Raw genomic sequence first — 23,484 nt, forward strand, 5'->3', positions numbered from 1 at the left:
CTGGTTTGACAGGGAGGATAAATCTGGGTGGGAAAAGCGAAAAAGCAGTGCTTATTGACAGCACCTTGAGCATGGCCCTTAACCCCCAGTCCCTCCAGTGGAGCTGCCCAGTGCCCAGCCATCAGGTCAGACTGTGGTTGTACTGGTCGGCTTCTAGGTGAGAATTGTGAAATATAACTCTGTGTGTGTGTGGAGCAGGGACCTCCTGAAGGTGAAAGCATTGCACTACCCTGGTTAAAGTTTTAAAAAAAGTTATAATAAAATTAATAAATAATGTACTTTACATCAACCCACAACACAGCCCAGATTGAAGTGTTTTCTGTTTCTACTAAACAACCATACCTGTAGTTTTTTGCAGGTTTGGCCCATTTACAACAAATCACTTTATCACTTTACATTACTGCTAACCTTTTTCCAAACCATGCTGGGGGTTTTTAGAAATGTAAAATCTTATTTTTTACTGGCATCTGTTGGGTTCCATTCATTTCTGTATGCTACTCATATCTATTAGCACGCTCTTGAAACTAGCTTTAGTTGTGTAATCCATCATAGTTAACATCAAGTCTGCATTATTATGTTGTCATTATAAGGAAATGTAGTGCAGACTTTTCTTTTCAACCTGCACTTTAACTGCATCACCCCACAACAATAGTGTAACTTTAACAAAGTGAATGCAGAGTTAATGATAGATTACGTAATGAAAGCAAGTTGCACGAGACTTCTTCGTCTTGATTTTCATGATGGACAGAAATGATTGGAACAATTTAAATTATACAAAAAATGACATCCAAAAATCAAAAAGCTGTATAGCATGAATTTGACAATGCACAGCAAAAACATAAATCTTACATGATTTTTAGTTATGAGGATCTAAACCTTGTAAATACACTTGTATGGTCCTTTACAAATCACATGGGGATCATTACATGCAAGTTCCCTTTCCTAAAACAGATTTTTTTTTTTAACATTTAGGTACTTTTTATTTTCCTTGAGTGCTGTTTTTTATGCCAGTATCCCACTTTTACTGGCTTAAAAGTAAACTATCACTGCAATGCTTTTACTAGAGTAGCATATTCTGGCACTGTTCAACCACTAATGGAGAACATTGTAATGGAAATGCAGATTTCTTTTGAAATGTACCAAGGACAGTACAAAATAATCTATGACGTACATCCTCCCACAGCAGTAACCAGGTGTGACAGCAGGTGGCAGCAGCGTCGTAGAGTCTCACATGTAATAAACAGGAGAGAGACACCGAGGAAGAGAAGACGAAGAAGAAGGCGACCATGTTGATTTAAAGGAAAAAGAAACACAATAGAGGCGATTTATTTCAAGTAAAATTCAGTTATTAAAGCGAATTGTAAAGATAGTATTTGATCAACCGCAGACTGAGTAACCCTTTTAAAATAACAGAGAAACTAAGGTAGGTTTGCGGTGACATGGAACCGTCCAGTTTCCGTTAAAAACATCCGAGTTGTTGTGAGCTGGCTAGCACAGAGCTAACGTTAGCGAGTGGAGTTATTTGTGCTAAATTAGCCTTGAGGCTAACGAGCTTGCTACTTGTACCATGTAGCGTTAACAATACAATTAAAATGAACGTAATTTTAACAATATGTAACGTCCTTGTCGCTAAACCTAACGCATATATTGTTAGATTTCGCTATTAAAAGTCTGAGATGCGAGTGTTGCAACGGCTTAGCGGTTAGTTAGCGTAGAGCTAACACTGGCTTAGCTTTAACTCAGTAGCTTAACGTTGCTAATGTTTCTCCTGAGACGCAGCATCAAGGTGACGTTGTTAAGTTATTGATTTGAAAAGGAAGATGAGGAAAATTTAGCACAGCTTCGCCGATGGTTTGAATATTTTAAAGTTAACCTTAACTGTTTTGCAGAAAGGGTTTGGAAACCGGAAAAAGTAAGTTGCCGTTCATCTGAATGGAAAACCGAACGGTAGAGGCACAAGCCAACAATTTGTAGCTAGCTAAAGTAAATTAACGCAAAGTTAGCATGGTCTGAGCATTAGTTTTTGGCAATCGATATAAACTGTAATTATTACATTTGTTTCTGTCAGACCTCGAGTTTTTACTGTAGGTCAGTCCTGGCAGTTTGGGCTAAGATAATCTGCCTCAGAAGACTGCCACCTGGCAAGTTCACCTGTACAATCTTAAACCAAACCATTTAACGTCAGTTAACGAATTAGCTGTTAGAGCCTTTCACTGTTGTGAGGTCCAGCGTGGTTGTGTTTGTTGTCGAAGTTGCAACTAACTAGTATTTTCATTATTGGTTGATGTCTCAGGAACACTGAAACCGAGTGCTTGTTTATTCTGTAAAACTTGAGCACCTATAGCAAATTACCTGAGACAAAAAGTGATGTACTGAAATTGCTTTGTCACTTGTTCCCACAAGATGAAATGAGAGTGGTTGCGATATTATTAACAACAAAGGTAAGGATTATGTACAGAGCTGAAATTATTAGGCGAAAGAGATATAATTAATTGGCTACTATTTTTATAATCGAGTAATGCTTTAAGTTGTTTCTTAAGTAAAAATCATCATTTTGTTTGTTTGTTTGTTTGTTGTTGTTGTGATCACAAGCTGAATAGAGTTGGGTTTGGACTTATGGTCAGACAAATCAAGCATTGGGCTTTAGGAAATTCATTTCCCAATTTTCTGACATTTCATAGATCAAATGGATAAGGGACAGTAAAAGGCAGATTAATTGATAATGAAAATAGTTAGTTGGAGCTGTAATTATGTAGTTTGATTTAACAACTTTAAGATCTTAGTATATAAAAACTGAGAAAACCTTAAAAAAATCTTTTTTTTTTTTTTTTTAATGTTTGGTACTTTTTATTTGATAAATTACCCAAACATGATTAGTTGATGAGTGGTTAGTTAGCTGCTCATTGTTGGATTCCTTTTTAGGTGACAAGTTTGAGTTGTTGGCTGACTTTGAGGAGGCAGCGGGTTGATCACGGCCACACTCACACACTTCACACACCGACCTGAAGACCCGTGGTGTCTGTGGAGAGAGGGTCGAACACCTGGAGGAGAAAAGAAACGCACACTGAGGAATCAAAAGGGGTGGAAAGCTTTTCGGCTTTGGACTAGTTAACCCCTTGTATGATTTATGATTTCAGGATCCAGTTTTTTTTCTCCCGTGGACCGACATATATCCACACAGTGGAAATAAACGGAGAGCATTACAGACTACGTGATTTTGGGGAAAAACTTGTACAAAATTGGACATCCTTTTTTTTCAAGTCAGGGATATTGAGCAACTTTTATGGACTAAAAAGTGGAAACAGGAAATATTGTTCAATTTAGAAACAGAAGTTTAAGTCTTGAACAAAGATTATATTGAAGAAGCTGTTCCCCAAGTTCAGATTGCCTTAGTTGTTCTATTTCAGGACTTGAACTGCTTTGATACTTGTTCACATATAATTTTTCTATATTGTGGGCAAGTATATTTGTGCATATGAATGCAAATTTCTCTTCATTTTGAAGAGCTCTTGTATAAAAACGTGTTTTTTGTGTTTTTTTTTTTTTTTTTTTTTGTTCTTGTACGTCAGTCACTCTGTTGCTGAAGGGGACCGAACTGCACGTACATGTGGATATGTAAATACTACGAATTGACTTCTGTTGTGAAAGCTTTGGACTTGAAAAGAATAGAGAATATTGTTTGTTAATGCTTTATTAAACTTTTTTACTTTTGAAGAGAATTTTTAAAAAGAAAAACCTAAGAGGCAAAAATCTAATACCTTGAAGAAGAAAAAAACAAAACAAAAGCAAGGAACACCGTGAAAATGGCAACCGCCAGAACCGAAACCGTTGGCCCAGTCGTCATGGGACTGAACAAGCAGAATGGGCAGCTCAGAGGACAGACCAAACCAGCTTCAGTCCTGCCAGCACCCACAAATCAAGGAAAGGCTTTGGGTGCACCCCAGATAGCAAGCGGTGCCTCTCAGGACGGAGGAGGCATCAAGTTTGGAGATGACTGGAAAAAGAGCCTAAAGCTCCCTCCCAAAGACACCAGGGTCAAAACCTCAGTGAGTCAAACTTGATAACTTGTTTCTCTAATCCTACTTTAGCTTAAAACTAGTTTTGTACTGTCATTCTAACCATTCTGTGTCTACTGTAGGATGTGACGTCCACTAAGGGGAATGAATTTGAAGATTACTGTCTGAAAAGAGAACTCCTGATGGGAATCTTTGAGATGGGTTGGGAGAAACCTTCCCCTATCCAGGTATGGTTCATTTTTGTCAACTTTTCTTTGCTGACCAGATGAACCCAATGTGATCCTCATGCCTCAACAGCAGTTATTGAGATTAGCATTTTAAGTATCTTTCCTTTGTTCAATATAGACTTTTTTTCTTTGTATTTTTAAATAACCTTCAGCTCGTATAACCAGCAAAATTATGGCTATGTTTTTTTTCTTGGCCATTTTGCCTCTATTGGATAGGTTATAGTAGAGATGCTACAGGTGTTGAATCAAACCAGGGACGTTGCCATTTTATGATATGCATCTTAACCACTAGGCGACCTGGATGTCCCACGGCTATAGTCTTGAGGAGCAGATAGATACATTTTTTGGCTCATTATAGCTCAGTACAAGTGTATTTTAGTTTAGTGCTCGAACATTTCAGAGTCAAACGTGCAACGCAGACTGACTTCACATCTTTACAGCCCATTGAATGAAAAGGTCCGATTATACAATGTAATGTCAGTGGTGGAGTGCTAAAATCATTATGTAGATGACAGAATTGTTGCAGCCTTATGTTTAAGTATGATACTAAAGATAATATTTTTGTTTCCTTACAGGAGGAGAGCATTCCCATCGCCCTGTCTGGACGGGATATTCTGGCTCGGGCTAAGAATGGAACAGGGAAAAGTGGAGCCTATCTCATCCCACTGCTAGAGAGAATAGACCTGAAAAAGGACCACATACAGGGTGAGAAACTGCCTGTAGTTTTAAACAGTTACCTTCCTAATTGAAGCTTTCTTCTCTCATCCTCCATCCTTTCTCATCAACTTCACTTTTGTCCCCTGTTCCTTTGATCGTCGTGCTCATTTTTCTTCTCTCATGCTTCCTTCCTTATCTGTACCCTTACAGTGTCTTTTCTCTAGTCTGTAAGCTGTTTCTTGTTAGTTCTACACTTTAATTTGCCTCTCTTTTACCATCCACCATATTTCAAAACCTGTACATTTTTATACCCTAGCACTTGTCATGGTGCCCACCCGTGAGCTGGCACTGCAGGTGAGCCAGATCTCCATCCAGATCAGTAAACACCTGGGAGGAGTCAAAGTCATGGCCACCACCGGGGGCACCAACCTGCGAGATGACATCATGCGCCTGGATGAGACCGGTAAGAATCCACAGTGTATCATTGACCTACTTCAGGGCATTTTGTCCAAAAAGGTCTACTGCTCTCACGCACACAGTGCCATGTGCTGTCAAATATCACAATATCAGAAATTAGTACCTTAGTAAATCCAATCTGCATGTTGGTTTATGGAGGTCAGCTTTTCAGATTCTTTTTAAAAGTGATCAACTCTAAAAGGTTACTGGTACAAACCCAAGTGAAGAGACAGAAAACAAAAAGGATAATTATATTTCAATGTTGTTTCACCTTTTGTGCAATTGTAATTCTCTCCTGTCCATCAGTGCATGTGGTCATCGCCACGCCCGGTAGGATCCTGGACTTGATAAAGAAGGGAGTGGCAAAGGTGGATAGAGTCCAGATGATGGTGATGGATGAGGTAAACATGAATAAAACCAATAAACAATACTAAGAAATCTGCTCATAATCAGTAGTATATATTGTCAAATACATCTCATTATAAACAGGTTTTCTTAAGTCTGTCTCATTCCATGTTCATCAAAATCAGTTTGTTTTTTGTTTTTGTTTGTTTGTTTGTTTTTTTTGTTTGTTTTTTTGACTGGAGCATTGTCTGCTTCATCTTAAATTGTCTCTGTTTCCTCTCAGGCGGATAAGCTGCTGTCTCAGGATTTTGTGGTGCTCATCGAGGATATCATCAGCTTCCTGGCCAAGAACAGGCAGATTCTGCTCTACTCTGCAACCTTCCCCATCAGCGTGCAGAAGTTCATGGTGAGTAGTCAACTAATTGCTGCACCACTCAGCCAACCCGATGGCTCGGGGCCACTTGGCACCACTTGGCTCGCACTGCAGACCAAGCTGTTCTTGCACTGCGTCCAGATCTGTGTTTGTGTTAGTCTGTTGTATACTTTTCCTGGGCTGTCTTCATCTAAAGCAGTTCAGCTAACAGTCGCAGGATTTGATTGTTTAAAGTCTGTAAAAGTCTTCTACAGTGTCCTTTGGAATGCAATCACACAGACAACATATGTAAATACTGAATTCAGTTAAGTAAAGCTAGTATTAAACTCCTACAGTGCATCAAAAAACAAACACATTTCATTAGTTAAAGGACGTCCTACATGCTTGTACATTTTGTGAAAAATGTTTTTAAATGCACACTCTGAACTGTTTATTCTGTGTCCTTGCTGTAGGCCAAGCACCTTCAGAAACCCTATGAGATTAACCTGATGGAGGAACTGACTCTGAAGGGCATTACTCAGTACTACGCCTACGTCACAGAGAGGCAGAAAGTCCACTGCCTCAACACACTATTCTCCAGGGTAACTGACCAACTTTATATTCACTGTCCATGCATTTTAAACTGCCAGCCTTGCGGTCACAAAGGCACTTTTTTTTTTTTTTTTTTTTTTTACCTCTGTGTGTTATTCTATATTATAAACACAAATAGCCTGCGTGGCAACACAGTACAGCAGTGCAAATATAGTTGTTGAAAAATCTAGTTTGTTTTTCTTTAGGTTAACATGGTGGCATCTCAAGGGGTGGAATCTATTAATCTTGGAACATCTCTAACATCCTGCTCCAATTCCTCTTTCAACAATAAATTGGTCAATTTAGGATTTTGATCAGAATCAGACCACAGGGTGATCCATAACATTTTTTTCCCCCCTCTCTAGCTTCAGATCAACCAGTCAATTATCTTCTGTAACTCCACTCAGAGGGTGGAGCTCTTGGCCAAGAAGATCACTCAGCTGGGTTACTCCTGCTTCTACATCCATGCCAAGATGATGCAGGTATGAACAAGACATAGCTGAGAGAAATGTTGCCTTAATGCCATTAATGTCTTTTATTTATTTATTATTTTATTATACATATTTTCAGGTGGAAAATATGTATCTTAGTCGTATTTCGCACACCCTCTCTCTGTTTCCTGTCACTCTACATGCTCAAGCTGTGTACTAAAGGCAAAATGGCCAAAAAGTGTTTAATGTGGCTTAGAATGTTTTGGTTATGTCTTGTGTACGTAGCCAGTAGCCTCTTTTTGAGACATTTTATCTCGTTTGTTTTCAGGAATATAGAAACCGTGTGTTCCACGACTTCAGAAATGGACTGTGCAGAAACCTGGTTTGCACTGGTGAGTTTCTGTTGTATACGCACACATTTCAAAACTTGCCATCTAATGTTATCCAGAAAGGCACAGATGTTATCAGAGATTATAATCTACTTTCCAAATGTCTTCCAATAGATCTCTTCACTAGAGGTATTGACATCCAGGCTGTCAACGTCGTCATCAACTTCGACTTCCCGAAGAATGCTGAGACTTACCTCCATCGTATTGGAAGATCAGGTACGTTGTTCACTCCGTAATATGCACTGCTTGGTTATATTAAAGCTCCACTGTCTCAATTGTGGAAACTGATTTGAAAACAGGATTTAGAAAATAAATGCAAAGCAATATCATGATAAACCTCAACATAAACAAGAAGTTCAAGCACTCAAAGAATCTAGCTTTTTTTTTTAATGCAATACAAGTTGTTCAAATTGATGCATAAAACAATGTCTTGTATACTAGTTCGGCCTGTGGGGTGACTACAAGTGCAGCTCCATCTGCTCTGTTTGCTTTTCATTATGGTAATCTTTGGACACTCTCCAGGACGCAGGATCTGAATTGGCTTTCATTCTACTATAAATCAGGACAAACACTTGCAGTAAAGCCTGTCTCATTCAGGAATAGATAAAATAAATATGATGGGTAGAAGATGTCATAGTGAATTTGTATATTAAACATATTCTCTCACACTCAGGGAGGTTTGGTCACCTGGGCTTGGCAATCAACCTTATCACATCAGAGGACCGATTCAACCTGAAGGCCATCGAAGACCAGCTGGTGACCGACATCAAGCCCATTCCTGGCAGCATCGACAAGAGCCTCTATGTGGCTGAGTTCCACTCGTCCGGCGCCGACTGTGATGTGGAGGAGGTTGAGGAGAAACCAGGACGCCAACAGGACAGCACCTAAAACAGGTGAGATGCCTTTTAAGATAATTTTTAGACTTTATTGCATGAAAAATGTAGAACCCGTCTTCCTAATCTGAGTTCTATCTTCCCTCCAGGGCAGCAGGGCACCCCGGGCTTTTGCACAGACATCAGCGCTTGCACACAGGCTTCAGGCAACTCTACAGTTTCACATTTCTCAGATGTTTTCAGAGCCTGTCGAATGGATGTAAAGGCGGGTTGGTTTTTGTTTGTTTTTTTTAAGCCTTTTCTTTTCCTCAAAGAGAGCTGTCTCATTGTTGTTTTTTATTTTATTAATTGAGAAAGTTAAACACTATTGTTTTGCACCAAACTCAGAATGGACAATGCATCCTGTGTATGAGCTTATTGAGCGTATTTTTCCTAAAATGTGTCTTGGTTAGACAGCACTTGCTGTTGAAACGGAGACAGCCGTGCAAATGAGTATCAAAGCTGTTTTGAACCCGTCATCCTAGGAGACTGTTTTCATTGCCAGCAGCAAGGTTGGTCTCTTTTTAATGTTACAATGGTGCACTTACACCAGCCATCGGTCTGTCCACTTACACTGTTGTTGTCACTTAAGTGCCTTACTTACCCCCATGTGCACTCATCCATTCATAGCCTGCTGTCTTCTGTCATGCAGCAGAGCACGAGCACAAATAATATGAATTTAATAGTAACCCAAGTTTATTTAAACATCCGTTATGCAAGGGAAAAAGACAACACACACTGTCCTGCTGAGGTGTGTTGAAACACGGCTCAAACTCCTTAAAAAAAACAAAACAAACATCTTGAATGTGAACGTTTATTTTTAATGTGAACGTTGCAATAAAAAAGGGCAGCTTTACTTAAATACTGCGTGACTGTTTTTCCCTTTGGCTATGAATAATACATGAGCAGAGTTAATACAAGAAGACGGCTAAAGACGCAAGCCCGCATACTGATTCATGGATGTTGGCCTACAACCACACAAACAGCATGGAAAATGAATGGCAGCCTCATGCTGTTACATTATGGCTGTTGCTGGGGAGTTTTCCCGCAGACAGCTGTTGTCTGGAGGTTGTTTTACATAAAAATATCACATTGGGCTGGTGAATACTGTAAACCCATCGGCCACTGTGGCTGGTAAATGAAAAACTGCTTTCCTATCCTGCACACAGCTACGGCACAGGACTAATGCATCAGAGACTGGTTCCAAACAGTTTTGATAGCAACATTTTCTATTACTAAGCTGATACACAATTGAGTATCAATAGGTCCAGTGAGTGAGTGTTTTTTGTGGAAGTTGGTGCAAAACAATAGTTTAATTTTTTATTTTTTTTTCTCTGTCATTTTCTTTTTCCCCACATCTTCAGATTCAGTTGAATTACAAGGTGGAATTAATTACAGGAGCATTTTTGCAAATCCTAAGAAAATTTTTTTTTAAAGCCCCATCATGGCAAAATTGAAGTTGGTGAATGTATTAGTTGCCAATGTGTACTCTCTGTAGCCCAATGGTTAAATGCCAAGCTCTTGAGCATATTTGACAGTTGTTAATTGTATTGCTGCTGTTGCGTTAGAAACTCCTCTTCAGGCTGTGCTTTTATGAAATTGTATACTGGATATGAAATGGTTTCATGGACCAGAGTGATGAAACCTGCTCAGTCTAAAAAAGGACCACGTTGACCTTTAATTGAACTACAGCTGAAATTAGAAAAACAAATGTCAGTTTTGTTTCTGCAGCAGCGATACCTTTTTTTTTTTTTTTTTTTTTTTTTTTCCCAGCACATCTGTTTATAAAAATGTGAGGATTCTCATTTGTGAGGGGTGGGGCTCTGTGTTTGAAAGCAAAACTGTAGCATCTTTGAACAGGCAGCTGTGACTTCTTTGTTTTTGTTCCTCCCCTTACAGAGCGTCAGTAATGATAAAAAGAAAAGACATAAAAAGAAAGTATTTTTTGCTTTTAAAATTTATTTTTGATGTTGCTTAAAGCAGTTTGAAGGGGGAGGGACTGTGAGGCTTTAGCACTGGGTAACTTCTGGGGGATTTTTGGGTGGGTTTGCAGAAGCCAAGTGTTTTTAGATGCTCTCTGGACATCTTGAATCCTTCTCTCTGGTACTTAAAGCAAAGATAAAACCTTTTTGGGATTTTTTAAAGTCTTCACCCCCCCCCAGTTTGCTTCATGTTTTAAATGCCAGAGAGAGCGTTAAGTTATATAGGAGAGAGTTTCTGGAAAGTGTTGAAGCACTGTGATCTTCTTGAACCTGTTCCATGTTTGTGTGACGGATGATCAAAGTGCTATGATTTGTTTTCAGCAACTCAATCCATTTTCCACTTGGGCAATCTTTATACGAGGTGTTATGAATCATTTTGAGGAAACAAAATTGTAAATGATTCATTGTTTACACTAGTCGTTTACAATTATACAAAAAAAGAAAATGCTTTGCTTCATGGGTGGAGGAGTTAGAAATTTGTTTCCCTTTTTTTAACTTTTTTTTTCTTGAAATAGATTTTCAGGATTTACATTGAAGCAAAACCAAAAAAGGAGAATGTCGTATGAGTGGCACACCTAAATGAGAGGCATTTAGGTGTGTGTTTGAGTGAGGAGAGGCGTGTGTGTGTGGGACTGTTTGAACAAGGTGTGTGTGTGCTTGTGTGTGTGAGAGAATTTATGAGACGTATGTTTGAAGCTGTGACAGGCTGAGTTTTGTTAAGAATCATTACGTTTACATGCAGCGTCAACTAAACCCTACTGTGGATGTCTGGATTAAGAGGTCGTCCTTGGGGAAAATCAGTAACCAGAGCCAATTTGGTTACTCGTGTGGATGACGGGTAATTTGGAAAAATAATAAAACTGTCCTTTTGAGGCTGCATGTAAGCGTAATTCTTGAATGTCTTTCTTTTTTTCTGGGTATTTTCATGTGCAGACTCGTCTTGTGTTTTTGTTGGCGGTGTACGGTGTCTTAAATATCAGTATGGATGTTTACAGGGATGTGATTTTTTTTGGGGGGGGGTTCTCCTTTCCATCTCCCGCTTCCTCCAGGAGTTCAAGTTTGTGGACATAAATCTAATTTCTAATGACAAATTTCAACTTTTCTGTTTTTTTATGTTTTATGTCCCTGATCACATCCCTGACAGTCATTCCATGATCTCCTTTGTGATCCCAAAAACAGCAGAGATTACACATTTATAGCTGAACCTATCAAGACCTATTGGTGGGGATAGTTTAGGAATTTTTCATATATACATTTTTTGAAGGGGGAAACATAAAAAATATCTCCTGTCTATTGTCGTTAACTAAATATTAAACGTCATCCCAGACCTTTTGCCTGTAATCAGCGCACAAAACGTTCAACCCCTTAAAGAAAAACTGCCCTTTATTACAACTTCATTCAACTTTACTTTTGTAGCTCCACCCATATGTTATATCACTTATAACATTTTGCTCACCAAAGTAATTGCCGAGATCTCAGAACAAGGCCACATCACTGCAATGGGGCGTTTGAGAGCTCAACACTTAACTTTGGTAAGAACCATAACCGATGACTGGAGATACGAAACTAAGATCTAAGTTGTAATAAACCTTTTTTTGTTTGTTTGTTTGTTTTTTAAGCTATGTTCGACATGAGTTTGTACATTTTATGTTGGATTAAACTCGTGCATCAGTGGTCACAAAGGAGGTTATGATAAATGCAGTTATGAATGTTGAGTGATTTTTGTCATCTTGTGTTGTCAAGACGTCTTTGTCTGTGTGAGCACTCTGGACTGTGGAGTCAGGAGTGCTGACGGGGGTGGGAGGGATATTTGTCAAAAACTTGTTTGAAAAGGACAACTTAATAAAAATATTTGAAAAGGGTGAGGATTTGGGTACAAGATAGCAGTTTTGAGATTACTGTTTGGGATTCTGCAAATTCTAAATTGGTGGAAATAAGAAAAACAAGTCAACACCTTGACTTAAAACTAGTATTACTGGCTGAACTGCCCCTAATTCTACTGTGCATAGCTAAATTGAATTGAATCCCTTCATTTGTTGCACTAATGCAGACTCACCCACGCTTCAGGCAATTTCAGCCAAACTTAATGATGAACTCAGCAGAATTGTAGTAAGCTGAGGGTAAAGTTACAACAGTATTTCCCATGCAGTGGATAGAAAACAGTGGTGTTAAGACTCTAAATTGGCTCTCAAATTGTTTTTTTGTTTTTTAATGTAGCTGGGGATAAAGTTGCAACAGTATTTTCTCTACAACATGGATGGGAAGGAGTGGTAATACAGTGTTTATAAATTGGCTCGCAAAAAATGTTTGCTCATTTGATCCCTCATACTTAAAAATTCAGTTTTCTTTTCATAAAACCCTCCTGTTGTCACATTGTTATTTGAGTTGTTCAGTCTTCCCTGTACTTATTGGTACCTTGGTGGCCCAAACAATTTTCAGCCCCACGTTCAAGTGAGTTGCATCACTTTGGACTTCAACTATAATTAAAACTTAAAACCGGACTCCATGTTTAGGATGTCTATTTATTTTCCTCCCTCACTGTCCCATGATTTCCTTTTTGTGCCATTAGAACTCAGTAATGATTGGGTGGTACTGCAAAAAAAAAAATGCCATTCTTGCATTGTCCATCTTTAAATGCTTTTGTTTGTTTTCTTTCCTTACGAAATGCATTGAGAGGCACAAGGGTTTTCACCAACTTGTGTTAATCGCTCTGTCCTCTACTGGTGTAACGTGGAAATACATGCAGAGGTTATAAAATTCAATAAATTGAACTTACACTGTCTGGTGTTCTCTTTTTAGGCTATTCCTCTGTTTTTATTACATTAGTGTGGTCGCTTATCTGTGGCAGCAGCCATGTTACATCTGTAGTTACCTGAACAGAGAAGGATGCAGACAATTTTGTGTTGTACTGTGTAAGCCAGTTTTAAAGGACTATTACCAATGTTTTTGTTATAGCATATTTGACCATACATAGGTCGTCATGTGCAGGTTTTCTGTCCAGTCAAATGCACAAGGCTGAATTACCAATTGGGCAAAGTGGGCCCCTGCCCCAGGACCCCAAAAGCCCCAGGTTTACTGTGTGTCAGTTGGTTTTTGGTAATTCGATTAATTATTAACTAAACTCACTCTTTCTTAGCTGTTTGTTTTGAAGGAATGAACTTACAATTTTTGTTGACATCTTGCTCTTGTGCTATGGAGGTTGAATGCATTTAATGTAAGTCCCTTTTGGGGGAAAAAAAGCTTCTGCCAAATACCTGTAATGTAAAGGACATTATCAATATCAACTGGATCCTGCATTATGTATTCTTGTGACCCTATGTTGTAAAGGGAACCTGTGTCAAAATCAAATGTAAAAACCTGATATTTTACTTAATGTAGTGCATAAATGATAGATATATTCCTCAATAATATTGTGTTTATTCAGATTACTAATTGATAAATGGAAAACCTTGATTAAACCTGGGGCCAAGTAGTATTCCAGCATAGGACCTTTGGTGGTTTCCGGGTCTCGTGGCATACGAGGAAGCTGTCATCTAAAGTCTACTCTGTTCACTGTACTTGATGGAAACTTGGAGGCAATAGAGTACATAGAAAATACCCAGAGGGTGAGTTATCTGTACAGTACAATAGCCCTGCAATTAATTATTATTTTTGAGTTATTGTTGACAGGGAGGTTATGATTCAGCTTTGGTACCTTTTCAAAATGCAATGAAATTAAATCACAAAAAATAGGGTTTAATCTACTACACTTTATCAATCTTCTTATGACACAGTGCCAACAAAACCTCAGTTGTCAACCATTAACTGCGTATAGTGGTTTACAACTTCAGGGCCATTATTGGCCTTATACTCCTCCAAATACTTTGAACTTGTACCACAGGTGTGCACACTAGTCCCTCATTAGACACATCGTCTGTAGGAAGTGAGAGGCGCTGTTGTGTGTCAGCTACAAATTCAATAAGCTGTATTTTCATGGCTTTGTGTGGCGAGCGTCGGGCTGCCATTTGACCTTGAAGGTGTTTCTTCATGACATTTTCCTACAGCTGCTCTGCTCGCCACAGCCGACGTCAACCTTCTCCGCCAATCCGTAACCTCAGACTATCCCACATCCCGCCCCTTTGCAACTGACAGCACATCGATTAGCAAATAGCGTTTGAGTATGAGCGTGACCTATGTTTCTGCCAATCATTTCTGAGGTTCACGGTCCGTCATCCAATCATAACGTGTCTTGAAAAAGTAGGGGGGCTTTAGCGTTACTCACTTCTTCTTCTTTGGTGCTACCGGATTCAACTTCCGGCTGCATCGTCCTCTGGAAATCACAACGTGAGTAGCTAGCGTTACCTATGATGTGTTTTACATAACAAGAGGTTTCACTGGAAACATATCAACACATTAGCTGTATTTTCGGCAGTTGCCATCCAACAAAATGGTTTTTGATTTCCTTCACTAGCAGCAACTGTTTGTTTTAAAGCTGTCAGCTGCCGGCTATAAAGCTAGCAAGCATCACTGCATTAAACGGCGCTAAGAAGCTAGCTTAGCTAACTTCATACTGGCTTGTAGGTGAAGCAGGTTTCATTCAAAACAGTAGCTACATCTAATAAAGACAGTAGTTAGTGATCAACTATTTTCTTACCTATTTCCATTACATAACGTTATTGTTGCTTATTCGTCTTTCTTACCTGCGCCCGCTCTAACTTCATATGAATGAGCATGATCTGTGTGAAAGGTTAAAGGGGCATTCCACCAATTGTACACATGGAGATCAGTTTACTCAATATGGGAAGTATTACTCAGCCTGTGACACAGTTGTTCAGTGTTTTCTTTTGCTCTGGAGGAGGCTTTCTAAATACTGAGAGAATAACCCTGATGATGTCATCAGGGTATGCTGTGCTCTTGTTATACGGTTTATACCAGTTTCTGATTTGCAAATAGCGTTCACGTCAACTAGGGCTGAACGATATGCAAAAATCAAATCATATTGTGATTATTTTGACAGATATTGGCTATATGAGCCACGATTTTTGTTGGAATGGTAATTTTTGCATTTCATTTTCACTGAAAAAAATATAAAATTGATGATGATGTGATTTTTGCTCGGGTCTGTACCAAACAAGCATGTTCCCTCACGTCTGGAGAATATGATTTGTAGGCCGGGGCATCTCTGTAGCACCAGAGTGCTTCATGTATAATGGTATGTTGTGACACATTTTACATTTATCAAAAAATTGCACCTCCTGCGATTTGGATATTGCACGTGGCCATATTGCGATTTTGATAATATTTCAATTAATTGTTCAGCCCTAACATCAACATCAGATTTTTCTGAAAGCTCGGATATATCTGACTTGGCTTTTAATGATATAAAAGTGCCCGGAAAAAGTAGGTGTTATCTCCTTAATCAGTCGTACAAGGTAATTAAACCAAAAATGAATGACTATATTGTCAGTGCATTGTATTTTTAACCCCTGAAAAGATCAACCCCGCAGTCATACAACTGTCTTGAGTTGTCAGGTGATTCTCTCCCATCCGTCAGGGCATGAACGCTGCATTGTAGACTAAAACATTTTAACTGAAGGTCTGCATTACAAATTGGACATGTGAAGTTTGAAATATATAGGAATTACCCAGGCATGGAAGATCTAATGAAAGACTCTATTGAGTTGTATTATGTGAAATGGACCCATACTGGGGAATAAAAGTCTCTGCGTCTGCCATTCTTTTCTTTTAAATCTGTCTCTTGCGAGTCCCCCAACTTTACGTGTTAAATTGCTTTATACTTTTGGATTATCTAGCCTGCCTGCCTGCCTGCATCAATTGCACGTTACTGATTGGTATAGTGTGTCAGCTACCATTACCTACATCTTAAATCGTAATAGCTCTAAGTACATTGCTTTAATCTCCTGTATTGATATACCTGTAAATAATCAATGATACCAACAACCAAATATTCTCTCTTGGTTTTAACCCAGTCACTCACCCTCTCTCTTGCTTTATCCCTTAATTTCTCTCTGCCAGAATGGGCAGTGTTTTGGCTGCCAGCTCCCCCAACCCTCCACCACCAGCTTCTGGTGGTGCTGCCGTCCCCGGGTTGACGGTGCCGCCAGGCTTTGGGATGCCTCCAGTTTCCTCAGTTATACCCCCCACTGAGGCAGCCTCAGGACAGCAGCAAGAGGCAGAAAACTCTTTGCCTAACCCAGGTGCATTTGATGAGTGTCATCGCAAGTGCAAAGGTAAATGGAGATATTTGAGTCAGGGCTCAAGAAATCACAGTCTTGCTTCTGATAAATTATACACTGAAATGGAAAATCTATAAAAAAATAGAAGACTGGGTAGAGATGGCAAGATGCACATTGTTATACCTCACACATAAAAAGATACAGTGTGGTCTGTGAGTACACTATGGAGCTCTGAACATAGCAAGTGAACATATATTTGTGAGAAACAGCAAAAGTGTTGCACTACCTGGTGTTGCTTTCCAATGTGTCTTATCTACATCTAAATCCATCTGCATGTGTTTTTCCCCTCAGAGGTTTTCCCTATGCAGATGGAAGGTGTCAGGCTAGTTGTCAACAAGGGCCTTAGCAACCACTTCCAGGTCAGTAAAGTTACTTTTTACTTTAGAAACTTCTACCAACACAAATCAGAACTGGGTTTTTTTGCCCGGTATAAATTGCCCTTTGACTAAATGATACACAAAATATAGCCTGACTACGTCTCAAAAGCTCTTTTCTATAAGATTTTAGTCTGGAAAAAATCCACTGACTGATAATTGAGCTACATGTGAGTTTATGCGCCTTTTTTAAACCCAGGTTCTCCAGTCATTGGGTCGTGTGAGACTAAATGAATCAAGTGGAAATGTGTATCTCAGCAATTCTACTATGATCAGACCAAAGGAAGTGAACTGCAAATGTGTTAAAGGTACATTTTTAATTGTGTCCTTTTTAAACTCTCTAAGGTGAATCACACTGTGCTGCTGAGCACCATGGGAGAGTCCACCTACAGGTTTGGTGCTACATACGTTGGATCAAAGCTGACAGGTCCAGCAGAGGTATGCTGCAGTAAAGTCATGATGAATCCCATCTGTAAGACATTTATATTTTCTTTATATATGAAGTGTGATGTAAATGCTCTGCTCTTTTTGTTAAGTTTTTTCCAGTCATGGTGGGAGACATGGACAACAGTGGCAGCCTTAACGCCCAGATCATCCACCAGATCAGCAACAGAGTACGATCCAAATTGGCCTTCCAGGTAAAGCTTCAACATTTTGTCTCCCTTCTGGATCTTTTTACACAACTTTAATACCGCCATAACCTGACCATAGTGGTCAGTTTATTTGCAAGTTTATTTCTTTTTAATTTTTCCTGATTTCTCTCATGATGTTAACTGAAGCTAGACTGATAAATCGGCCAGGCTATATTAGCTTATCGCAGATATATTGTATCAGCGTATATTTTGGCCAATAAGTAACAAGAAATTGCAGTACAGAAATACCAAAGATATGTTAAAATAAATTTAGAGACAGTTGCCTCGATACAAAGTTTGTCCACCAGAGAGTGCTGGAAAGTTTATTTTTACAATGTAAAATGTATTTTGGTCACGATTCCTAAATAATCAAATTCAACTGATCTTTACCAAAAATGTTTGCATATGTTATGTGTTAATGTAAAAAAAAATGTATTATCAGCTGATATATCATTATCAGATTTTAAAAAAATCTCATATATCGATATCAGTCTTAAATGCTGTATCAGTCGGCTATAATAACTTCTGTCATGTCCTCAGACACAACAACAGAAGTTTGTGAACTGGCAAGGCGATGCTGAGGTCAGGGGAGAAGATTTTACTGCAACGATCACACTTGGGAACCCAGATGTCCTTGTCGGCTCTGGTAGGTCTTCAGTCAGTAATGCTGTGTAGAGGATCCAGTCTGTGGATATGTTTCCATTTTATCACCCGAAGACTAAAATTACTTTCTATCCGTAAATGTTTTAGGATTGTTTTTAATTTTCTGAAAGTAGATATTTAATTTGACCGAAACAAAGATTTGTTCTGAACCCGAACACCTCTTGTTGTCTTGCTGTTGTCCACTTGTCAGGTATTGTTGTAACACACTACCTCCAGTCCATAACGGCGGCTCTGGCTCTGGGAGGGGAGCTGGTTTACCACCGCAGGCCGGGAGAGGAAGGCACAGTGATGTCGTTAGTTGGCAGATACACAGGTGAGACACAGGTTATTGTGAGCATGTTGTCTGGATTGAAAGATCCACTTGGATCCAATTTACTTAGACTGAATGAGTCCATCTTTTTTTTTTTATATATATATATTTTTTTTCTTTTGGTTAAACTAGTATTGACTTGACCTCCTTCCGTACAGGCAGTAATTACATCGCCACATTGACACTCGGCTCAGCGGGGGCTCATGCTTCATACTATCACAAAGCCAACGAGCAGGTAACTTTGTTGCTTTTTACTTGTCCTGTTTGTCAGACTCGGGTCAAATAAAGGACTTATAATTCACCTAACACTGGTGTCCGTGTTTATGATCCATATTTAATAATGTTAAAGTTGACCTAGCTTGGTGTGATGTCACGTCCAATTTGTCTTTTTTGAGGTGGACATATAACTCCGTCACAAAAACGACTCCAGGTGTTACTGTAGTGTATATAGATGTATTTTTCTACGTCATTTTCCTACACATTAACTCACTGTGGTCGGCAACCTGCAAAACTGTCTTTCAAGTACTTGCTGGCTTATTGTCCTGAGCAGTAAAGCCAGCCTCCTTTATCTTTAGGTAATGTAAATGCTCCCTGACCCAGGTTTGTTTTACGTGTGTGTGAAATCTTATGGCATTTTTTCACATATCTGCATATATCGGAGTCTAACTGTCTGCTGCTCTTCAACAGTTGCAGGTCGGTGTGGAGTTTGAAGCGAGCACCCGCACACAAGACACCAGTGTGTCATTCGGCTACCAGCTAGATGTGCCTAAAGCCAATTTACTGTTTAAAGGTATGATGTGTATAAACTCTATTTCAGGGGAAACACTTGCATATACTACATTCATTACCACAGTGATACTCTTGCACAAGTACAAAGACTTTTTTTTTTTTACCAGCCAAATATGTTTGTTGTAGATTACAGAGGAAAATCAAAACGGTTGTCACTTGTTAAATCGTAGAGTTGATAGATTTACAAGCCGTTGTTAAAATTCAACAGCAGGTGGCTGGAAAAGTTTGGGTCCTGATTGTATTTATACATCCAGACAAGTCAGTTGTGACAAAATATAACGAATAAGCAACTTTCCCAAAATGTTGAGCTATTCCGTAAAGAATTGTTTCTGTGCTGTGGCATTGCCTGTGAAATGTCATGCAAATTATATATATTTGAATTAAAATGGACAGTTTTCCAAGAGGCAAAATGGAAAAATTCTAAGAAGAAGTTTCATATTACCACAGAAAAATGGCCTATATTCATAGATGTTTTTACCTGGTATATTAAACCCATCTAATATTCTGCCTCCTACTTCTCTCCTTTCAGGTTCACTAGACAGTAACTGGGTCGTTGGTGCAACGTTAGAAAAGAAGTTGCTCCCGCTGCCACTGTCTCTGGTCCTCTGCACCTTCCTCAACCACCGCAAGAACAAGTTCCAGTGCGGTTTTGGCGTCACTATCGGTTAGACTCACTGAGCAGCGGGTTATCGACCCGCAGACTGACGTCACAGAACGGACAGACTCACTATGGACGAGCAGACTATATACCATGTACACAACTGTGTGTCCCATCACCTCAATCTGTCACTTGATTCGGCCAATATCATGTTACTGGTTTCCCAGATTGTGTTCCATCAAATGTGGTGAATAGAAGGTAATAATGTAAATCTAATGCATTTAATCCTATAAGATGAATCGCCTGATTGATCCGAAGTGTAAGAAATAATGTGACTGGTCAGGAATTTGTTGACTGTGGACTCTCGACACAAACCCATAGACGGTAGAAAGACGTAACACATTAAGAGACATTACAGAATTACAGAGCTCTTTGTTTTTGTCACTGAGTTCAGTGCCTGTCGCTCCAGTTTTGAATTTTATTCGTGTTTTTTTACTGTAAAGTCTGTTTTGGCGTGCAGTGAATATTACTGTCATTTGCTTGTTTAAAGGTGATTTATTGATTACAGACAAGTTTACCAGCTATCAGGAAGGAGTGTACTGTACTGCATGTCACGTTCACAATCCGTCACTTGTTTTGTTGCCTTTTTTATGTTACCTACATATGAAACCGTATATATGACCTGTATATACCTCTTGGAAACTGATAAATACCATTTCTTACAAAAACTGCATGTCTTGGTCGTCTCCTTCAGTCGATCTCGTCTCTGCTGGAGTGTGAGCTCATATCATGAGGAGTGCTCTTTTCTTTTTTCTGAAGTCAGTTTAAATTTTATAACCACTGATCCCGTCTGAAATGGCCTCAGAACATGGACAGTATAGAACAAAACAACAGACCCCAAAACTGACAAATGAGAAAAAACTCAATTTACACAAAAGTGGGGAAAAGTCGAGACATGAGAAACTTCTCCAGTGACATCTACATGCCATTCATCATTCCCAGAATCCTGACTAAAAGGCTTGTGTCACCCCCACCAGCTATAATCCAGTAGAAATGAGATTCAAATATGTAAACCAGGAAAAGATGATGTACAGCTGCAGTTTCGTGAGTGGTTACAAATCAGTTACTCCTTCGCTTTGAAGACTTGTTTTTGAAAGAGTTTGATCATTGTAGGAGAGGATGATGGATCGTTGCACCTGGAAATGGAGATGATCTGAACTTTTGAATAAATATTAGTTTTGAAATAATGTGAATCAAATTACAGAATATATATATATATATTATGTATATGAATACCATTAGATCCTATATGATATTAGGATTGTGTTTTTTTTTTTTCATTATTGTTTTGTTTTTAGTTTCCATACAGGAAAGACACTTGTTTTAAGGTGAATACTGGATCTAACTAGCATTTTAGTTATTGCTAAAAGTTGATAAAAAAAAAACATAGGTGGCAGTAGACTTTCAAACAGAACTTTTTTTTGTGGAGTGTAAGAAAAGAATGAGCACAGAAAAGCATTTAAAAGATCACACGCCCTTGTAATCCTTTAGCATGATGCCCAAAGACACTTGAGTAGTGCGCTTGTTAACACAGGATGAAGCTGTGACAGACAGACTTCTTCCCCATTAGGTTGTCCACTGAGTGAATTCTGTCATTCGGTCAAATGGTTTTCTTGTTGCGGAACATTTAAAGTAACAGTAGTGTTGCTCAGCAAGTCAACAAGTCTTTGGGTGTGAATCACTCTTCTGTGAAAAACTGGCACTACCATGTTAATTAAGACACCAACAGACTGAACTTGTTCATTAAATATTTATTTAATAAAATATACATTGGGTATATTTAAATATTTGGTGTGTGGAGGCTGATAGTGGATCCTATTTACTGGGTCTTCTTAGTGAAGGACTCCCACAGAGCAGCCAGCTGAGCTTGCAGGTCCTGAGCGCTGGCATCCAGCTTGGCCCTCAGCTCCTCTCCGTATGGAGCCAGGTTCTGCTGGATCTCCTGGGTTTTCTGGGTCAGCTGGGTCTCAAAGCTCTGGGCCAGGGGGATCATGCTCCTCTGAAACTCCTCCAGGCTCTGCTCCATCTTCTCCTTCATCTCCTCGGTGTAGGGGACCATCTGGGCCTGCAGCTGGTTCACACTCTTTTCCAGCTGCCCCTTCAGCTCCTGGCTCTTCTGCAGCAGGATGGCCTTCAGGGCCTCGGGATCCATGGACTCAGCGTAGGGGGCCGCCTCCTTCTTCAGCTCCTCCACCTGCCTCTGGAGGTGCGCCACCATCTCCTCAGCGTAGGGCTGCAGGTTAGTGCTCACGGCGGTCAGATCCTTCTCCAGACGAGCCTTCAGCTGCTCGGCCTGCTGGGAAAACTTAGTCATGAAGTCCTGAGTCAGAGGAGCCACCTGGGTTTGCAGAGCAACCACGTAGTGATTCACTGTGTCAGCGCTCTGAGAGATCCTGGCACTGACAGACACAGAAAGAAACAGTTATTAAATTGAAACATACAGTATATTTCCAATGTCAATAAGCTTCTTCACGTTGACTCTTACTTCACTTCCTGTCCCAGCTCGGACTGTCTGATCTGCTGCAGGGAGTCCTCAGCAGTGAGTGTCGCTTTAGCAACGTAGTCCCAAAAAGCATCTTTCACCATGTCCAGATTGCTCTTGGGAGGCGCCTGCCACAGGATGTTGGCATTGCAAACTGTGCAGAAAACAGCAGATTTAGCACAGAGGTTCAGTAGAACCCAAACATTTCTTCACCAGTTGTGGTTTACATGGATCCGGCTTTAATTTCAAAGGAAAAACTCACTCACCAGAGAAAACGGCCAGTGCGAGAACCACAAGTACCTTCATGATTGAATTTTACTCTGTTGGATGAAGACAATGAATGTACAATTTAAATAAACATGTAAAAATGTATAATCTGACAATTACTTTATTCATGAATTTATGAGAAGTGTTGTAATAATAATATTAAAATGTGTTACCTTGCAGAGGCAGCTTGTCTCTTCTTCACTCTGTGTCTGATGACTTGTGCTGTGCAGACGGCCGTTCAGAGTTTTTATAGCCATACTGAAGGGTAAAGTCCCTCTCTGGTTGCCCCGCTGGATACATTCTTGTCACTACTGTCACTCCACGTCATAATTTAAGTGTCATTGCCTTTTTCATCCTGTGATACATATTCCCTGGCATCTGAATGGGTTAAGTAATGGTTTATACCCCTAAAACAGCATCAGCAGTTACACAGAAGGCAGTGACGACTGGCCAGAAGGGTTCAAATCCTTTAAAGTAGCAATGCAGTAACTTTCATTTAAAAATAGCAAATAAATGTACAGAAAAGGCCCCAAAATGTCACTTAAAGCTGCATTCATTGATTTGTGCTATAAACATGACGCTGACAATGACATGTTTATTCCCTTATAAAGTTGGTATGGTAAACGTGTTAGCATCCAGCAGATACGGAGCAACATTAGCGTCTGGAGTCATTGTGTCTGGTCACCTGATGAATTTGAGTCCAATATTCACTCTCCTTTTAGCTCTTTTTTGGTCGTCACCAACTCCAGAAGGAA

The 23,484-nt window shown here is 39.5% G+C and overlaps 3 protein-coding genes across 6 annotated transcripts; 2 read left to right on the forward strand and 1 right to left on the reverse strand.

Annotated features, from left to right (window-relative positions):
- Positions 1-1,216: 1,216 nt before the first annotated feature.
- Positions 1,217-13,098, forward strand: LOC122864999 (probable ATP-dependent RNA helicase ddx6). 4 transcript variants are annotated; one of them, XM_044172881.1, is made up of 14 exons: positions 1,220-1,423; positions 2,404-2,441; positions 2,923-4,046; positions 4,139-4,243; positions 4,819-4,948; positions 5,217-5,363; positions 5,663-5,757; positions 5,985-6,107; positions 6,527-6,655; positions 7,010-7,126; positions 7,404-7,467; positions 7,579-7,680; positions 8,138-8,357; positions 8,447-13,098. In XM_044172881.1, the coding sequence occupies exons 3-13, from the start codon at positions 3,804-3,806 to the stop codon at positions 8,350-8,352; spliced, it is 1,470 nt and encodes a 489-aa protein (XP_044028816.1). In that variant the 5' UTR covers positions 1,220-1,423; positions 2,404-2,441; positions 2,923-3,803; the 3' UTR covers positions 8,353-8,357; positions 8,447-13,098. The 4 variants fall into 4 exon arrangements, with proteins under 4 accessions (XP_044028818.1, XP_044028816.1, XP_044028814.1 ...); XM_044172883.1 differs by lacking the exon at positions 2,404-2,441 and having other exon boundaries at positions 1,217-1,423; positions 8,452-13,098; XM_044172879.1 differs by lacking the exon at positions 2,404-2,441.
- A 1,391-nt stretch (positions 13,099-14,489) lies between these two features.
- tomm40l (translocase of outer mitochondrial membrane 40 homolog, like) lies at positions 14,490-20,648 on the forward strand. The gene is made up of 10 exons (XM_044172884.1): positions 14,490-14,641; positions 16,334-16,548; positions 16,846-16,913; positions 17,274-17,366; positions 17,465-17,566; positions 18,101-18,206; positions 18,414-18,536; positions 18,692-18,768; positions 19,221-19,323; positions 19,852-20,648. Exons 2-10 carry the CDS (start codon positions 16,335-16,337, stop codon positions 19,989-19,991), a joined length of 1,026 nt encoding a protein of 341 aa, XP_044028819.1. The 5' UTR covers positions 14,490-14,641; position 16,334; the 3' UTR covers positions 19,992-20,648.
- Positions 20,649-21,716: 1,068 nt separating this feature from the next.
- On the reverse strand, positions 21,717-23,006 carry LOC122865001 (apolipoprotein A-IV-like). Its single transcript, XM_044172885.1, has 4 exons — positions 22,903-23,006; positions 22,729-22,782; positions 22,466-22,616; positions 21,717-22,379 (listed from the first exon to the last, which is right to left on the reverse strand). Exons 2-4 carry the CDS (start codon positions 22,766-22,768, stop codon positions 21,800-21,802), a joined length of 771 nt encoding a protein of 256 aa, XP_044028820.1. The 5' UTR covers positions 22,769-22,782; positions 22,903-23,006; the 3' UTR covers positions 21,717-21,799.
- Between the last annotated feature and the right edge of the window lie 478 nt (positions 23,007-23,484).

This window comes from Siniperca chuatsi, linkage group LG17, assembly GCF_020085105.1.
Source record: "Siniperca chuatsi isolate FFG_IHB_CAS linkage group LG17, ASM2008510v1, whole genome shotgun sequence".
NCBI lineage: Eukaryota > Metazoa > Chordata > Actinopteri > Centrarchiformes > Sinipercidae > Siniperca > Siniperca chuatsi.

What these genes read in the sequence shown, in the direction of transcription:
- LOC122864999 (XM_044172883.1), top strand. Translation starts at nt 3,804, where the DNA reads ATGGCAACCGCCAGAACCGAAACCGTTGGCCCAGTCGTCATGGGACTG. An exon ending in AGAAACCTTCCCCTATCCAG is followed by an intron (nt 4,244 to 4,818) that starts GTATGGTTCATT and finishes GTTTCCTTACAG; the next exon opens with GAGGAGAGCATTCCCATCGC. An exon ending in TCAACACACTATTCTCCAGG is followed by an intron (nt 6,656 to 7,009) that starts GTAACTGACCAA and finishes CCCCCTCTCTAG; the next exon opens with CTTCAGATCAACCAGTCAAT.
- tomm40l (XM_044172884.1), top strand. Translation starts at nt 16,335, where the DNA reads ATGGGCAGTGTTTTGGCTGCCAGCTCCCCCAACCCTCCACCACCAGCT. An exon ending in GTGTCATCGCAAGTGCAAAG is followed by an intron (nt 16,549 to 16,845) that starts GTAAATGGAGAT and finishes TTTTCCCCTCAG; the next exon opens with AGGTTTTCCCTATGCAGATG. An exon ending in AGCTGACAGGTCCAGCAGAG is followed by an intron (nt 17,367 to 17,464) that starts GTATGCTGCAGT and finishes CTTTTTGTTAAG; the next exon opens with TTTTTTCCAGTCATGGTGGG.
- LOC122865001 (XM_044172885.1), bottom strand. Translation starts at nt 22,768, where the DNA reads ATGAAGGTACTTGTGGTTCTCGCACTGGCCGTTTTCTCTG. An exon ending in CGCACTGGCCGTTTTCTCTG is followed by an intron (nt 22,617 to 22,728) that starts GTGAGTGAGTTT and finishes TTTTCTGCACAG; the next exon opens with TTTGCAATGCCAACATCCTG. An exon ending in GAGCTGGGACAGGAAGTGAA is followed by an intron (nt 22,380 to 22,465) that starts GTAAGAGTCAAC and finishes TGTGTCTGTCAG; the next exon opens with TGCCAGGATCTCTCAGAGCG.